Below are 18,014 nucleotides of genomic sequence, written 5' to 3'. Positions count from 1 at the left end.
TTGAGTAGGCATGTGTTCACACTGACATTAAATCTTAGTCTACATATTGAGCAGTTCCTCTTCATCAGAAACTATAGAATATTATATGCACGATGATTTTAAAAGGTGTGCAGTCTGTGGTGTAGAGGTGTGTGTGTCTTGTTGGACTGATGCCTGCTCCCGAGGTAACATGGGCTGGTGCTATTTGCAGAGCCTGTGTGTGTTATCCTACATGGCAGGGCCAGATGGGAGCACTTTGCAGGAGTTCTCTTCTGGGTGGTAGCACTGAGATTTCACTGTTGGCTATCTGTCTGCAGCTGATCTGTCTGTGTCCCTTTGGAAACTGAATGGCAGAGCCACAAAGGGCAGAATTTGGGTATTTACAGTTGTCAAGTCCAGCAGAGTGTGTTGTGTGAACACAGGCTACGGTGTTCCAGCTGTGGTGGAGATGATGATCAGAAACTTACCCATTGTGCCTTCTCCAGGATGTTGCTTTGCTTCTGGGTGTTTAATAATTTAATATTGCTTTCTACTTCTTGGGTAGAAAGCTTGGGAGGCAGACAGTGTGTCTGATGCTTTGGTGATGGTCTTTAGTGTTTTTTGTTTTTTATTGCTGTCCTTCATTTTATGCCTGGCTATACTGACTGCTTTTGCAAGGGAGGCACAAAGGCTTCCCCTGGTGTTTGTGTCCTTTCTGTCCTCCTAACCTCAGAACTCATGGGTTTATTTTAATTGCCTATAGTGACCTGTAGTACATTGCCTAAGTCACTTAAGCAACAGCAGCGCTGTCACTGCTGGCAGTGGAATTATTTCCTTGCCCAATGCAAATGCTGGATGCAGTACTGGTGTGCAAGGGGGAGACAGCTGTATTTATCAGCACATGCAGTCTAAACATACAGGACTAAACAAGGGACAGTGGAACACACTGTGTGTGGAATAGTAAAATGTCCTGCAAGGTGCTGAAATGTCATCAGTGAGCTGTGACCGGGTTTGGGTTTTGTTGAGAGAAGTGGGAATTCGGAGTCAATGTTCATCTCTTCAATTTTGTGCCTTGACTGCTTCTGGCATCATGGGGCTGAGGTGCCCCCGCTTCAGGGAGTTGTGTGTGATGTGTTGTTTTCTTTCTAGACAAAACAGAAAAGGAATTAGTGCAAGGAATGCACTGTGGGAAATTTTAGAGGCAGATATGTCAGGTTGCAGAGAAAATACAATTTTTACTATGTCCTGTAGCTTTGTTCTGCTGTGGTACAGCAAACACCCACAGTATTTGATGTGTGTGCATATGTACCTCTGTTTATGTACCCTGGCAGTAATCTCGTGCTGATGGTAGAAACTTGGGTTTAATAGCATATGTGTCTTGCATGTTGTCCTGGTAACATTACCTAAGGTGAAGGGCAGTGATGAGCAGTGATGAGCTAACTACTAATTCTTTAGTACCTGTATTTGGGAGGGTGGATTTTGTCTGCTTGGCTGCTTCTGTCCTTAATCCTGCGAGGACCGTTAGTTCACAGCTCTTTGTGTTTCCTTCCTGACCAGGAAAGGGCCGTTATGGAGAAGTCTGGAGGGGTCAGTGGCAAGGAGAAAATGTTGCTGTGAAGATCTTCTCTTCTAGGGATGAAAAATCCTGGTTCAGGGAAACTGAATTGTATAACACTGTATTGCTGCGGCATGAAAATATTTTAGGTAAGTAGAATAATTGTATTCATGTAGTTGACATGAAGGTAAGTTAACCAAACTGTTGACTTATGTGACAGTTCTCTGCTACTTTACACCTCACAGTCCTCAGGAGTTAACTCTTGTGTTTGTATTCAGGGTTAAAGGGAAATTTTAAGCAGGGAGACTTTCAGGAAGGTGCTGAAATCTGAGTCCCATAAATGGAGGAAGTGTCCCAGCAACTGTGCTTCATTGTCCTGCAGAAAGCTCTGGCACAAAACAGTCAAGAGGATTAATTGATTGTTGGCACTGTAGCACGTAGAGAGGGAAGGAGGTGCCACAGGCACAGGGTTCAGCCTTGCAGCAATTCTTGCAGGGAAGCGAAGTGGTGAGGAAGAGCGTTGTGCAATGTATATGTGAAGAGGTTCTGGTGGGTCTGTTTTTTTTACAATTTGTGTTTACCTGAAAGGACTGAGAGGAGAATGAATGGGGAGGAGTTTCTCTTTTCCTTTGTGCCTGAATGAATGGACTCGTAGCACAGTTTATTTTTTGTTAAATTTAATTGTTCTGCTCAGAGCTTGAGTCAAACTGGTGAATCTTCTTCGGTGTTTAAACTTTGGTTATGGTTGCCCTTTATCTCATTTCCCTGTAAATATTGAAGTGTGATGATTTCTAATCTTGTGCATCCTTTGAGCATGTGTGCTGAGTCCAAGAGCTTAGGTAAAAAGGGCTTTTGATGTTATCAGCTGTGGCTGAAGTTATAGAAGCTGTTTTTATTTGGCTGGACACAGGCTTCTCTTCTGGAGACTCACCTTTACAAATAAAAGCAACACCTCGTCTTCTGCTCACTGCATTACCTCACCCACAGTCTGTCTTCAGACATTTTTACTGGGGCTCCTTCATCTTTCTTGTCTGAGAATATTCCTTGGCTCTGTGGCTCACTCTGCTAGATGCTGCTCTAATGTTTCCTGAAGCAATTCCTTTGGTACTACATAAATAATTTGGTGAACTCCTGAGATGTGAATTATTGAACTTTCCCAGAGAGCAAGGAACTTGACTGAAATTGCATTACATGTTTCCCGTGTTCCTCTCTTAGTGTTTTGTCTGTCTTGATGACTGTCAAATTTGCTGGCTTTAAACACTCTTGTCATCTGTGATATTGTCGTGTTGTGGAGAAATCTGACTTCTAGAAGAGTGCAGTGGGTGTTCTTGCTGACAAATGTCTTACACAGGCTTTTAATAAACCCAGTTTGTTCCTCTGGCTCGAGAGTAATGCTTCTGCTGCTGCTTGGCTAACGCAGGTGGGAGCGCAGCAGTGTGCTGATCCCCAACTTCAGATGTAGCAGGAAGGGAGCAACGCCTGACCTTTGGATGTAGTTTTAAGACATGCTCATGCTTTTAGAAACTGTCCTTGAGGTTCATGAGCTTAGAAAAGAAATTCCTTTGTGCCCTTTTAGCAAGCAGTTGTTAAGTACAGCTGTGATGTACAGGTGCTCTACATCACTTCGCTGTAGAAGTGGTGTGTATGCAGTAGTTTGAAGTAGAACTGCTGCAGCTTGGTTTTGGAGTGCAGATCTCACAGGACTGCCACGCTGCCTTTAGCCACCCCCTGTGCTTGGAGCACAGAGCAGTGCCAGCTGTGAGGGCTGCTGTGCGGCCACGGCCTGCAGCCCATCAGGTGGCTGGGGTGGTTGTGGGTGGGATGGGCTTCGTCAGTCTGTTCGATTGAAGGATGTGGTGCTTCCCATGGGACAGCAAGACTCTGACTACAAAATGTATTTGTTTTGGACTTTTCAAAAAATATATGGTTCTGACAAGTAATTGTTTGGTGTGACTTTCCACACAAAGACATTCTTTGCGTGGACTTGAGTTAGAGTTCGTGTTAACTCTTCTTTCCCTTGTGGTAATACCTGCAGTCTGTTTTCAGAGCGGTATCCCGGAGGTCAAGTTTCAGTTCAGTTGAGTTTTAAAATGCACGAGAGGCCTAGTCGTGTTGGTTCTTTTCCTATGGAAGTCACTTAGTCACTCTATTTTTCTCTTTTTTCCCATCTTTTCTAGGTTTTATTGCATCCGATATGACTTCCAGAAACTCTAGCACTCAGCTGTGGTTAATTACTCACTACCACGAGATGGGATCTTTGTATGACTATCTGCAGCTCACCACCCTGGACACTGTCAGCTGCCTGCGGATAGTGCTGTCCATAGCCAGTGGCCTTGCACATTTGCACATAGAGATATTTGGAACGCAGGGGAAGCCTGCCATTTCTCATCGGGACTTGAAGAGCAAAAATATCCTCGTTAAGAAAAATGGACAGTGCTGCATAGCAGACTTGGGTGAGTTCATCTCAGTGTTAATGCACTCTGTGTTCCTGCAGCAGACAAATATGTTGGATAACTCCTACCTTAAATAGCCTTGAAGGAAACTCAGTGTGAGAATTGCCCCGAAGGTTTGGCAGCCGCTAGGTGACACTTCCAACTTAGAGATGCTGCTGTGCAGCTGCACGGCTGCAAGGTCCAGGCCAGAGTTCAGAAACAGATGGAACGTTTTGGACTTGTTCTTGGTTGCTGGATGCCATTCACAGATCCAAGCAGGCAGCAGTTGCTATGGTTCACATCATTTCTGCAGGAACAAGTGCCCTTCTGTTTGTATGCTCACTATTCCAAGCCTGTAGGTCTCCAAGATGTCTGTCCAGCTTGAGCTTTTTGCACAGGTAACTCGTCCAGGACAGAGCTCTCCATGACAGCTGGCTTGAGATGTCAAGCTGGTGGGATGGCTGTGGCAATGCTCACACCAGGCAAGGCTGTCTGCAAAATGCTTTTTTTTATAAACAGAAGGGAGAAGCGTTGGAGAGTCATGACCTATCAAAAGTTGCAGAGGGAACAGTTAGCAAAACATAGCTCTGTTTTTCAACATACAGCTCTTCAGGGACTGGCTCGTAATTCATGTTCATACTGAGAAGGGGCCAGCACATGCTGGCATTGATTAACACTACACTAACCAAGTGAAATTCACTGGGTGATCTAGCAGATCCCCCCCCAGCCCAAGCCATTCTAGTAGTTTATCTGGAAGCCTCAAAAATCAGAGGGATTCTCTGAGCAAGGACAGTCATAAACATTTCCTGAATAATTTTTATGATAGTAAAATACCTATATTTTAAATGTTTAAAAACACAGGCATTATTTGTGATGCATTTTTTTATTTGTTTCTTATGTCTAAGGAGGAGAGTTAGCAAATATATCCTAGCTATGCAAAAGCTCTCATGAAGTTCAAGGACAGATGTCAGTGTTGCTTCAGGCTGTCAGTGCAGTTAGGCCTGAGAAAGCTCTGCCCTGATTTATTCTATTTCTAAAGCAGTTCTCATACATGGTCGTAGATCATGTATGCAACTTTACAGAACAGTGTTTAGCAACTTTATAAAACAGTGGTGTAAAGCTTATACATAAAAAAAAAAAAAAGAAAAAAAAAAAAAGAAAATGCTCAGCTCTCCTCTTACTCCTTCACTGAACTCCTCCCTTCCCATTGAGCAGTGAACATCAGCTTGAGACAAGAACTTGTATTTGTAAGGAAGGTATAAAGAGTCCTGACAGAACACATCTACTCAATTTCTGTTCCTGGAAAATATCCCAGCATAGTAACAGTGATTCTTTTGGCAACCTGAAGGTCAGTGTGTTCCATCACTTTTTTTCATTTTTTTTTCCCTGACTTTTTTTTTAAGAGAGTTGGTACCTTACAGTAAGAGGTTTAAATGTGCAGTGGGGTGTGCTGTGGTGAAAGGGAAGTGAAGCAGTGCGATGTCTGTCTTCTGAGCAGCACAGATGCCACTGTGATGAGGACCTGATTACAACATGCCGTCTCCTGACACTGTTGCAACACGTTCTCAGTTTATAGTGTGCTGGATGCTGACTCGCATCCCTCAGCCCTAAACTTTGACCCATCAATCTATTGAATCTGTTTTGTCCTATTTGGATGGAACATTATGAATTTTACCAGTGTCCTCCAGAGTCTTGACGTGTTTAGAGTTTGCCAGGAAATTTGTTTTCTAACCTCTGTTTCCAGTGTGTGAGATCTGAAGAGAAAGGAAAAAACCAACTAGGACAAAAATGATTTTTATCTGGAGGATAGGCTCTTCGGCTCCATCTCTGAGTGGCAAGGGGGCAGTCAATAGACAACATCTTTCTCAAGGTGCCAGGAGCGTGTTCCTAGCAGTCTGAAGTCACTTGAATTGCAGGAGAGGATTTTCCAGACTTTTGTTCCTGTGAAGTACAGATTATTCCTTTGGTAAGGAAAAAAAAGTAAACTAAATGTCAGATGAGCTAATGTTTTTTTGGGCCTGAAGTAAGGGCTTCTTAAGTTCCACCTAAAACAGTCATGTTAAATGGAAATAGTAAGGAGTTGCTGAGGAAAGCCAGGAGTCCGTGCCTTTTCTATTGCTTAGTTATGTCATGCACCTGTTGCTGTTCAATTTGCAGTGCTGTCTGTTTACCAGGGCAAAATGAGTACTTTGTGCGTTTCCGAATTTACAGTAAATTAGACCCTCACATAATGTTCTTTGCTTAAATGTTTGGTAATTAGTAGAAGCCTGGTAGAGTGGTTTAGGCTGACTCATTTTGGATCACTCGAGGATGTTTATTTTTCAAGCTACTACAAATATGGTGGCTTTTATTTTCCAGCTTTATTTTTTAACTTGTGTATATCTGTCATGCAGTGTTTTTCTTCTCTTCTCCCCACAGCTCAGATACATCCACCTACCCCAAAGTTCTATAAATAAATTTGAATGCTGGGTAGAATTGTTTTCTTCTAAGTAACAGCTGCCCAGCCTTGTGTGCATACGTGCCTAGAGCGCCGGTGACATCCAGTGGCTGCAAAACATTTTGTTCCTATAATAACAGCGTTTTAGGGCCGTGCAACAACGTGTTTAATAGACCAATACCTCCTAAGGGATTACTGAGACTGTGGACACGAGGGCTGTTTTTGAGGGCTGCTGTGGAGCTGACCCAGTTGGTCTTTGGACGGCTGGACTCTGAATTCCTTCTTTCTAATGGACTGTCTGCTGGGTGTCGCTCCCAGCACCTAACTTTTAATGTCTGGTTCCAAAGGGGTTCAACAGTTCTTCTCTGTCGTCCAGGCCTTGCAGTCATGCACTCCCAAAGCACGAACCAGTTGGATGTGGGGAACAACCCCCGAGTGGGCACCAAACGCTACATGGCGCCGGAGGTGCTGGACGAAACCATCCAGGCAGACTGCTTCGACTCCTACAAGAGGGTCGACATCTGGGCCTTCGGGCTGGTCCTGTGGGAGGTGGCTCGGCGCATGGTTAGCAATGGTGAGTGCTGGGGACCCGTGTCGTTGTTTTTGCAGTGTGGGAGGCAAATAATTGACTGCAGAGAATCTGCCACTGAAATGCACGGGGTGGACAGCAAAATACTGGACCTCCAAGGCCTGCGTGTTCGTGGACATTGCTGCCTCCTCTAAAGCTGCTGGTAAGCTGGGCACCGGAACGTGCTACTGATGCCAGCTCTGTTAATGTGGAGAGGGAAAAAGGAGTCCCTTGTAAATCCTAAATAATGATGAGAAATATTTTGTCAAATAGTCAAATAAACTGAAATCTAGGCCGTGAGATCTCTGACCTTTTGTATGTGCCATGAAATCACAGTGGACGCTCTTGGGTGTTGTTTCACACAACAAAACCTAAAGAACAGAGGAGGAAACTGTAGAAAGTTACGAAGTGAAACAATTGGAATTCAGGGATGCTCTTGCTATACCACCCTCAGAGCATTGGTCTGAGTACAATTCTGTTCTGTAGCACACAGCATGGCATTGTTTCATTGGCAAGGGAGTCTGAATGTAAGGAACCTGAAGCTGGGTATCTGCTGGTGTGATTCCTTGTCACTCAGAAGTCCTCTCTGGTTTTTGGACCTTGTTTCGTTCCCAAAGGACTTTGCCAACAGCCAAAGAAGAGAGAATGAGTGTTTTTGTTGGAGAGAGTGAGGTCTGAATGAGCAGAGGTGGGCTGCTGTGAGGTGTGATGGTGAAGGCTCGTGGTAGCTCATCCAGTGTAATGAAGCCTGGCCCACATGCCAGTGGAAGGCCAGGTATTCGCCTCGTGATGTTCTCCTGCATCATCTCCTCTCTGCCTGTCCTCTCTGGGATGCTGACAAGCTGCCTGAACAAAGCTGCCTTGCAGGTATCAAAACTCAGAGGTAGGCTGAGGCATGGGCTCGTTTAAGCCTCCTTATAAGCCTAGATGCTACTCCTCCACTTCTCAAGTGATCTAAAATGGAATCTCCCCTAGAGCATAAGATCGGGGTAATCTGTGTGGCTTCACAGGTCCTGCTCTTTTTTTAATCAGTAAATATATTTTTAATATACTTTGTGTGTATATGGTAGATAATAAATACAGTCCTATGTTGATAGCTCTTAAAATAGAAGTTCTGTGTAATGGTACACATCTAAACATTCCCATGCTGAAATGTCGTGTATTTATATGTGCAGTTGCAGTAACAACAGTTCACAGGAGACCTACCTGAGCTAATGTTAAACTAGTGGGTTTGGACTGTGCTGGCAGCTTAACAAAGATAGCAGAAAGCTCAGCACAGACTGCAGACCTACGAAGAAGATAAGGAAAGGCTTTGGGAATTTAGTTCAGGCTGAGGCTGGTGCTGCCATGGAAGCTCTTCTAACAGTAACGTGGATACCTTGTGGCGTTAGTCTTGCCAATGGAGTCTGAAGTTGGAGGCAGCTGTGGTACTAACAGCTGTACTTATTTCCATCGTTCTGTATTTCGGGCTGTTGCTCGAAAGTGATTTCATTTCCTTGCACTGGCTTGAGGTGAAGTAAACATTTTCTCTCAGAAATCCAAGTGACTGACTGGGTAGAATTCATCAGATAACCCTGTCTGATCTGTAATAAGACTTTGGTATTTGAAGTGAGCTTGCAAAGATGGAGGCAGCAGGCTCGTGTGAGCCAAGTAATAAGATGTTAGGTGAGCATGGGACAGGTGTACCTGGTGTGTGTGGTAACAGGGCTTTGCTCTTTGTCCTTTGAGGTAGGATGCCTGCCATCTATTGCTTGGTGTGAACTTGAAATCTGCTCCATGTCCATGTCTTAGTATATTCATTCCTGGAGATCCCAAGGTGGTTGTGATGTGAACCATGAATCTGTTACTTCTCTTTGATGATCTACAAGGCAACACCATGATTCTCAATGCTTTCCTGCTGTGGTTTAGCAGGAGGAGGAAAACATTATGAAACTTCTCCACAACCAAGAGTGCTTGTGTGCTGTCTTAGTGCTGCAACAGGAGCCCCTCAGCAGTTCTCACTGTACATAAATGTGATTTGAGCCCCCAGTGGTGCTCCACTCTGTGTCAATGGAGCAGCGCTCGCTCACTGCAGAGCGTTACTCACGGCTGTGGAATGTGCTTCCTCTGCAGTGCAGTCTGTTCCTTAGGTCTTAGCTGTCATTCGCAATAATGTGATCGTGTTTGATGTGAGACACCAAGCTTGGAAGGGCTGCTGCTCAATGCTCGTGGTCAGCGTTGTGTCCGCAGGGCCGTGCCTGCAGCATGGGGTTTGTAGGGGTCTGACATTGCTCCAGCACTACATTTCTGCACACAAGATAAGCCTTCGTGCAAGTAACAAAGGATAAAGGCGGAAAAAACTGCTGCTCTGTGTGAGTTGCACTGCATTTGGTTAGCAAAAACCAGCTCCTCCAGAGAGAAAAGCACAGGGTATTGTCAGTGACAGAAGTCAGTAAGGCTGTCCTGAAAATGGCGAGCTGTAGGTTGTGCTTAACGACTTCAGGGCCTCTTGTAGTAAGAGGTTCGTTTCCTTTCCTCGGGAAGTGGAAAGGGAAGCGTGTCACAGTTCAGGATGGCCATCTTGCTGGGAGGAGGCGTGTGGGTGAGAGGTGGCACTTGGTGCCTGTGGCAGCCAGCAGCCGGCCCAGGATTCAGAGAGCTCCGGTTACTGCTGGAGGAACGGCAAGACCAGGTTCACTTTGTTTCTACTACTGTGCGTACCTCAAATATCCATCTGTGTGTTCTCTTGGCTGGAATGCCTGTGTGAGCGTAGGAAGCTGAAATAGAGCTGGGTTTGTTCAGTGATAATCTGTCAGTGTCGTAATGGCACTGGCAGCACCTCCAGCACTGCACCGTGCAGCTCCGAGGGTTTGCACGTGAATGGTGTGAAACCACTGCTGTCTCTGTGCTTCCATTTCAAATGATACTGATGCAAAAGAGCTCATTTGTGTTCTTGAATTCTCACAGACTTCATTTTGTGTTCTGGGAGAATGCAGGAGGAGGGTACGACCGAGAGTTCAGCCCTCTAGGTGACGTTCAGCGTATGCAGATAGAAGTTGCTTGGAAATGGAAGGTGGCACACATGGCAGGCATAGCTTGTTGTGAGTCCACGTGGCAAACCTGCGGCTGTTAGTGGCTCTGTTCTGGAGCATCCCTTGGGTAGCCAGGTCTTTGAGCTGTTTCCTGTGTCAGCTAGGATTTGCTGAAGCCCAGTCCTCACAGGCAGGTTTACAGGCTCTTACAGAGTGTCTGTGTGATTTTGGTCTTAGTCTCCAGTAGAACAAGAGCACTAAATCCCAAGCGCTGTAGCAAAGTTCTTGAGAACTGTTCTTCTGCTCAAGTGTATCTGAAGTAATAAAAAATGTCCTGAATTTCATGTGCATCTGATTACAGGCCAGCTGCCGGGCTGCTAAGCAGCAGTTTTAGCTTCATTCTTTCCACACTCCCACTGTACACAGAGGACTTCATTTGCACAGTATTTCTCCAAGCTGCTGGCCCAAGTGCCTGACTTGAAACACCAGTTTTTAAATTGATTTCCAAAGAAGGCTGAGCTCCCTAGATCATTGGTGAGCTTAATCCACAACAGCAGCAGTGCTGCACGCGTGCCATTGTGAGCAGGAAAAAGTCTTTTAGCCTGCTGGTCTTATGTAACCTGGGGGATGAGAGGAGAGGACACAAATTAACTTCTTGTTTGCTCACTTTTCAAGACAGAATCTTGGAAAATGCATTCAGACACCATAGCAAAGCCTATACCTGAAGATACGTGGTGCCACTTATCCTAAGCATTTTACTGTGTTGTAGCAGAAATGATTTTATATGAAGCAGTGGCATGAAGGTCTGTAGATGCTGACATGCTTACTGGATTCTTTCATGATGTGTGAAACAATGCAAAGTGTGTCAAACCTATTGAAAACAACAGTGCAGATGTGGAAATGTTATGCTGTTCTAATAGAAATCTCAGTTTTCTGGTATCCTGTAAACCTCCATGCCTTACAGAAGATTCTGTCCACACTTCCAGCAAGTGAATTTTACCTCTTACTTTGGCTCAGGCATCTCCAAAATGGATATAGCTTTTAATTTGCAGAACGGTAGGAGAAACTCTTGCTATGATAGTAAGTGCTGTTCTATTTTTTTAATGACTGTTTAACACAGAGTCTTAAAAATATTCTTGTGCTTCTCAGGTAGCTAGTCCTGTGTGCTGGCTTTGCAGAGCTGCTCCTTCACTGACAGCCATTTAATGATGCCTCTCCTGTTTGTATCTCTCTAGGTATTGTAGAAGACTATAAACCACCATTTTATGACCTGGTTCCAAACGATCCCAGTTTTGAAGACATGAGGAAGGTGGTCTGTGTAGATCAGCAAAGGCCAAACATTCCCAACAGGTGGTTCTCAGACCCTGTAAGTGGATGTTCCTGTGTATGGTTTGTAGAAGCTGACCCCTCTTCTGAACTGAAGCCATGCAATCTGCTGCCATAACCACCTGAAGCTGAGATGATCTCAGTGCTACTTGCCAGGAGAATTGCCCATATAGGTTTCAGACATGTATGTGTGGACCTTGATGTTGCAGAAGGACAAAAAATTGATGAGCAGACTGTTAAATCTGAGCTATTCTCATACTGGCCCTCCAGTAATAAGAATTAATAAGTGTTTTCACACTACTCTCCCTTTGTTATTACTCACTTTCCAAGGGTGTGTATGCGTAGGGGAAATGGAGCCTGTTAGGCCTTTCTGTGGCTCATAAGCATACAGACTTGGAACGGTTTTGATTTCTGCACCACACCGCCCCTACCTATGTGATAAGGGACTGTTCTCTCTGAAAGTGCTGCTGAAGTTTTCTTTCATCACAGTCAGTCTGGACCCTCAGACTACTTTTCTAAAATTATGATGGTTTGACACTGCAGTCAGCCCATTGTCTAGTCACTTATTCTCTTTAATTATCAAACTCTTATTTTTCAACTCAAAGCTCATATATTTGAAATACTTAATAGATGCTGTGTAAGGTAGTAAAGCCACGCTGTGTTAGGGCCCAACAGCCCAATCTGTTGCAGTTCTGGATTGTGATTTGTGTACTTATGTGTGTGTGTTGTTCTTATTCTTTTCCAGACATTAACATCTCTTGCCAAGTTGATGAAAGAATGCTGGTATCAGAATCCATCAGCAAGACTAACAGCCCTGCGAATCAAAAAGACTTTGACCAAAATTGACAATTCCTTAGATAAACTGAAAGCTGACTGTTGACCTTCTTCTTGTGGTGCTTTCCTGCCAGGAAGGCACCTGTCTGGCTCAGAGGCAGCCCGGCCAGGCAGTTCATGTCATCGGTCCCCACGTGGCTTCCAGCAGAGGCAGCAGCTCCTACCAAGCCATCCGGCTGGGAGACACGGAACCATACGGACTTTGCTCAGTGACTACAAGGGGCATTTCACAAACGGTCAAGCTATAAAGACTCATGCTGGATGTACTGTTGCAAAGGTAGTGGCCTGAAGGAAGACAGAGAAATCCTAAGACGAGATCAGGGCATTAAATAATGGCTTTGAACAGCTTCCCCCCTCCCATTTTTTTGTTTTATTTTTAAATTCTCCTAATCACTCCCAGGGTGAACACGCGGAAGTGGTAATTTTAATCAGCAATATTGCCTGTGCTTCTCTTCTTTATTGCACTAGGAATTCTTTGCATTCCTTACTTGCACTGTCACTGTTAATTTTAATGACATGACTTGCCAAAAATACAATTGGCTGTATACTGCGTTGATCCATGCCTGAATAATAGGAAAAGAATTTGGAAAAGGAAAGAAAACGTAACCGTCAGATTTTAGCTGCATTTTACGTGTACTGATGTTTACAATAATGCTGAACATTAGGAATTTCTCGTTTATACAAAACTTGCAAATTATTTATTACAGTGCACTTGCCAGTTTTTAAACTGTACAGTGAGTGCATAAAGTTAAAGCTTATTTTTATGTGGCCTCTTTCATGATTTTACACAAACGTTTTTGTAACACGATATAACCTGAAGCATAAATTGTTTTCTGTATTATCTTATTACAACTCAATAGTCACATCTTAAGTGCTTCACATTTGTAGGTGTGTGGTCTGTAACATATTTTCAGTTCAAATATGGAACATATATATAGCCATTACTCACAGGACGGCGTGTCTAGTATCTTACCGAGCTAGAGGAGGAAAGCAGCGGAGGAAGTAACTAGAACTTTAGGTCATGAATGCTGTGGGGAGAATGCATTTTATTTCTTCTAAGCTATATAATATGCATTTAAACTCTGCCAGAAAAATAACTATTTTGTTTTAATCTACTTTTTCTATTTAGTAGTTATTTGTATAAATTAAATAGAATGTTTTCAAGTCAAGCGAAGGTGTTTTAGTTCTCTTCCTGCCTCCTAGTGATGCGTGCTGCTGCAGCAGGGCTGTGCTCGCAGGTAGGTGCAGCGGGCCGGCAGTGCAGGGCTGAGCTCCGAGCAGCTGAGGCTCAGCTGTGGCTGTGTGCTGCTGTGCAGAGCTGCAGCAGTGCGGCAGGGAGCTGTGCTCATCCGGGCAGGGGTGGGTGCTGGCTGTGCAGGCTCACAGGACACGTCCTGCAGGAGCGGCTCCGAGGTCCTGACGGACGGGGAGAGGTCAGCTGTGCTCCTGCAGAGCTCTGCCTGCCTGCTTCCCCTCATCCCTCACTGCGTGCAGAGCAGCAGCTGGTCAGTGAGTGTGCTTTTGTCTGTTGGTGAAATCCCTCATTCGGGGCTTGAGATCCTGCAGACAACCCCAGGAACTGAAAACATGTCCATTATGCTGTGCCACCTCTGGATTCGCAGTTGTCAGAGGTTCCCTTCTTTGCTGTATACCAGCAGATCCCTCTCTCCTGTTTCTCTGTGATTCCTCCTCCTCGGCCTCATCTCCCCTGCCCTGCATGGTGTGGTGTGTCCCTGGTTCCTGGTGCTGCTGTTTGGACTTGGCACTGCCTCTCATTGGGTGCTGTGCCCCATTGGGCTGGGGGCTGGCCTGGTGTGACAGCCTGCAGCGTGGGCTCCATGGCCACCGGTCACTGGGTCTGGCAATTATCCCTGGTGAGAATCTGAGCAGATCCAGTGCTGCTGCTGCCAAAATGTGGGATCTGATTTTTCTTAATAGGAAGTCAAAGGCTGTGTTGGCTGAATGTGCTCCGGTTGGCCTTGAATTGGGTGTTCGCTGTGTGCCAGGTGGGCTGTTAAACAGCTGCAGCTGGGGAGGGAATCAGTCTGTTGGACTGGAGCTGGGATACGAATGGAGCAACAGGATATGAATGGAGGTAACAGGGAGCATCTCAATGACAAGATCAGCAGTGCTAGTGATGGTTTCTGGTACCAGCTGTTGCCCGAGGCTCCTTAGTTCTTGTTGCTTGGTGCACACGTGTTGCCACGTGCATATGTGACAGAGCTCTGCTGTCCTCTGAGCGTGGATGGGCCGTCCTGGATGGGAGAGCTGCAGTGTGACAAGCCTGGAGCCTTGGCCTTCCCTGTCAGCAGAGCAGGGTAACCTGCTATGGGAAAAACAAGCCAGGAAAACCTCAGTAACCACTCATTTACTCAGGCTTAGGTAGAGATTATCCAAGCAAGCTGCTCCCAGGGTAAAAGTAAATTATTTTTTAATTCATTTTTTAAAATCTTGTTCAGTGCCAGGCACTGGATGTGCCGGAGTGAGCCCCTGTGGTTGGAGCTGCTGCTGGAAGCTTCCTTCAGCGTGTGGAGCTGCCAGGGCTGCTGCTGAGCAAACCCACCTGCATGCCCTGCATGAGGTGTTTTTGGTCTACGCTTCGTGAAATGTCAGCGGTCATTTTCATTGATGGACCTTCAGACTTGCATCAGGAGAAGCTCCCTGCGTGGGGATCAACGGTGAGAAGGGATGGGTCAGCAGTGGCACCAAGTCGCTCAGTGCTCTGTGTCCCTGACACACGGCTGCGGGGGGGGCAGGGAGTACAGCCGTGCTTCCAGATGTGCAGAAGTGGGGGTTTGGAGCAGGGGCCGAGGAGGAAGAGCTCAGTGCTGGGAGTGGGGCGGCTGTGGTCCCATTGCTGAGGGTCGGAGCAGGCGGGAGGTGCTGCTGGTGCTGTTAAGACTGGGGAAGGGGAGGGGGGCACATCTCGGAGCCCCCAGTGCTGTGTCTCAGGCCAGCGCCTCCCCCAGCACTGTGCTTCTCCCGTGTGCTTATTAATGGGTGTTCCTCTGTTCCTCCCATAAAATCTAATCTTCTAAAGAGATTTGGAGTGCTGTTACACACTCAGCGCCTTGCGGCATTTATTCCTATGGCGATGGCCCGGACTGGGGCCGCGGGCACGGGGAGGGGCGGTGCGTGAGAACGAATAACGGGGGGCATCAACACGAGGCTCCACGGCACGAAGAGGTGCTGCGTTTCGGCACGGGCTGCGGGACGGCTGCGCAAAGCGGAACTGCAGAGCCGTGAAGGTGGAAAAGAGCTTTGGAACCACCGCAGCGCCGCTGAGCTGTGACAGAAGTTCCCAACCGGGAATAATGTGTGCGCTTTGTCCCCGCTTGGAAGGAAAATCCCAAACCGACGTTTGGGTGCCCGCACGGAGGCGGTGCCTGCGATGCCGGGCGCGGAGCTGCCGCCGGGGAGCTGATGCTGCTCCGCTCCGCTCGTGGGACGCCGCTTTCCGCTGCGCGATTCCCTTCTCTCGTCGGTCCGCTCCGCCCTGCGCTGAGGGTGACGTCAGGCCGGGCTGTTAGCGGGGATTCGGGTCAGCGATCATCTCATTTGTGCGCTAAAAGCGTCCGGCAGCGCGGCTCTGGCGGTGCCCGGCGGAGCTCCGCGCTGCGACGGCGCCCGGAACGGCCGGGAATCTCGGAGTCTTTTCCCCTTTTCGCTCTCGGAGCGGTGCCGTTCCGCGGACGTCGCTCTGACGGCAGCTGTGTGGATTCCTGGCAGCTCTGAGGAGCGAAGCAGCGCGGCGCAGACCCGGCCGTGTGCGCGGCGCTGTCTGTGCGCTTTGCTTCGTTCTGCTTGCACTGAAGTTCCATCGGTCTCAGTTTTGTCCTGGTGTGGACCAAAACAAGTTACAGAACAGAATTCTTGTTTCCCTGCCAACCCCAGAAGTACTTTCAGTTGGTAAATGCTTTTATGGCATTACCCCTTTCCACAGGCCCTTACATCCCTCAGATGCGCTGTTTCGGTCCCCTGTGAGCCACGCCGTGCAGACATCCAGCCTGGGAGCACGTCTGTCTTACGATGGCCTCAGAGTGGGATCTTTGCTCTTTATTCTCATCCCTTGTTTGGTCGGCTCGTGTTCCCACTGGCGTTTGGTGCATCGGAGGTCTGATGAGGACAGAAGGTGAGGGATCAGTGATTGCAGGTATCATATCGTAGAGCGATGGGATGGCTTGGGTGGAAGGGGCCTCAAATCATAGAACTATGAGCAGTTGTGCCAAAAGGGACCTTGAAGATCATAGAACCATGGAATGGTTGGGTTGGATGGGAGCGTAATTTTTAAGGTCCCTTCCATGATCTTGGGCATCTCCCAGCCCCTCTACCCTCAGCACAGCAGGGGCTGCCGTGTCCCCATCCCCAGACCCCGGCTGGCAGCAGGGTGGGCGCCCAGCATCTCCACCTCTGTGCTGAGTGAGCCCCGCTTTTAAGTCCCCAGCAGTGCAATTTAAATTCAGACCACAGCATTTCCCACTTTTATTGCATCTCAAACAGCTTGCCACGCTGATGCCTTTGGAGTAAAGTAATGCTGGTAATCTTTGGAAAACAAGAAAAGGCCAATGTTCAGAGCAGCAACTTTGTCACGAGGCCATTTGCTATTGCTCCAGCAGCGAGCTGCCTTTTGTAGTGTAGCAACTTTGGGTGCCTCCTGAGCAGTGGCTGGGTTGGAGTGAGAGCAAACAAGAATGGAGAGCTGAGGGGAGAGAAGGGCTGAGAAAACAACAGTGTGGGGTTGGCTGGTTCTTAGTTCTGTTTCAAAGCAGCTCTGCAATGGCACAGTTTATAATTTTGTCTCAATAATAATTACAACAATTCTGATATATTTACTTTCACAAAGCCTTCCAAAGTAAGTTTCAGACCCAAGGGGTGATTTGAAAGGCATTATTCCAAATCATGCAGGCATCGTAGACCACAAAATATAGTAGTGTGTGGAGCATCCAGACAATTAATTTTTAGTAGCTGACATGGAAACAAAAGGTCTTAAGAGTGTTTTGAAGACACACAGTGTTAGCAGTATTATAGATGAGGGCTAAAATAGATAGCAGCAGCAGCGTTGTCATTCGATGCATGAAAAAGCCAGACAGAGCGCTGTGCTAACAAGTAAGCAGAACCTTATTCCTATTCTGATACACAAGCTCTATTTTATAAAACCTGGTCTGGTGATTAACAAACTGCCTGCAGTGACGCGGGTCAGCAGCCTTAGAGCTTCTATTTTCTAACAGCTGTGCACCCCGGCCCCAAAGGAAAGGCTCCACTTCACACACAGCTGTTGGTAGCACTGCTTAAAGAGGCAGGGCTGCACTTCTTTGGGGTGCTCAGTCTGTCAGCACTTTGCCCTGCTGGGGTTCTATAAAGCCTTTTTTTTTTTAACCATAGAATCATAGAATGGCCTGGGTTGCAAAGGCCCACAGCGCTCATCCAGTCCCAACCCCCTGCTGTGTGCAGGTCACCAACCAGCAGCCCAGGCTGCCCAGAGCCACATCCAGCCTGGCCTTGACTGCCTGCAGGGATAGGGCATCCACAGCCTCCTTGGGCAGCCTGTCCCAGTGCCTCACCACCCTCTGGCTGAAAAACTTACATATAAATATATATATTAATTTATGTCTCCAAGCTGTTAATTAGTCTTAAACCATATTGTTTGTTTGAAAACAAACAACCCCCAAAAGCCAGCAATCCAAAGCCCAGCACAAAACCATAGAGCTGTCTGATTTGTCCCCAGAAATCTCTCCCATGTTTTTCTTTTCTGAGCGATTTCTCTCAGCAGTGCATTAGAAATAACTTACCCCATCCTGTGCGGGGTTCTGTGCCATTGATTTTCTGGATGTCGTTTTGTGGCAGAAGAGAAAACGATTTCAGTGGAATGGAACTATTTTCTGTAGCACAGCAT

The 18,014-nt window shown here is 46.7% G+C and overlaps 1 protein-coding gene across 3 annotated transcripts in view; it reads left to right on the top strand.

The window, feature by feature from the left end:
* ACVR1 (activin A receptor type 1) overlaps positions 1-13,290 on the top strand; it is a 44,328-nt gene extending 31,038 nt beyond the window's left edge. For all 3 annotated transcript variants that reach the window (XM_085228099.1, XM_085228098.1, XM_085228100.1), the window contains 5 exons: positions 1,516-1,662; positions 3,691-3,966; positions 6,759-6,956; positions 11,197-11,327; positions 12,033-13,290. In XM_085228099.1, the coding sequence (XP_085084225.1) occupies positions 1,516-1,662; positions 3,691-3,966; positions 6,759-6,956; positions 11,197-11,327; positions 12,033-12,167 (887 nt within the window). In that variant the 3' untranslated portion in view covers positions 12,168-13,290. The remainder of the gene's footprint in view (positions 1-1,515; positions 1,663-3,690; positions 3,967-6,758; positions 6,957-11,196; positions 11,328-12,032) is intronic.
* The last annotated feature ends 4,724 nt before the right edge of the window (positions 13,291-18,014 follow it).

Source organism: Meleagris gallopavo, chromosome 7, assembly GCF_905368555.1.
Source record: "Meleagris gallopavo chromosome 7, MGAL_WU_HG_1.1, whole genome shotgun sequence".
NCBI lineage: Eukaryota > Metazoa > Chordata > Aves > Galliformes > Phasianidae > Meleagris > Meleagris gallopavo.
Note: the sequence above shows the minus strand (reverse complement) of the source record. Positions and strands in the feature narration are given on the sequence as shown.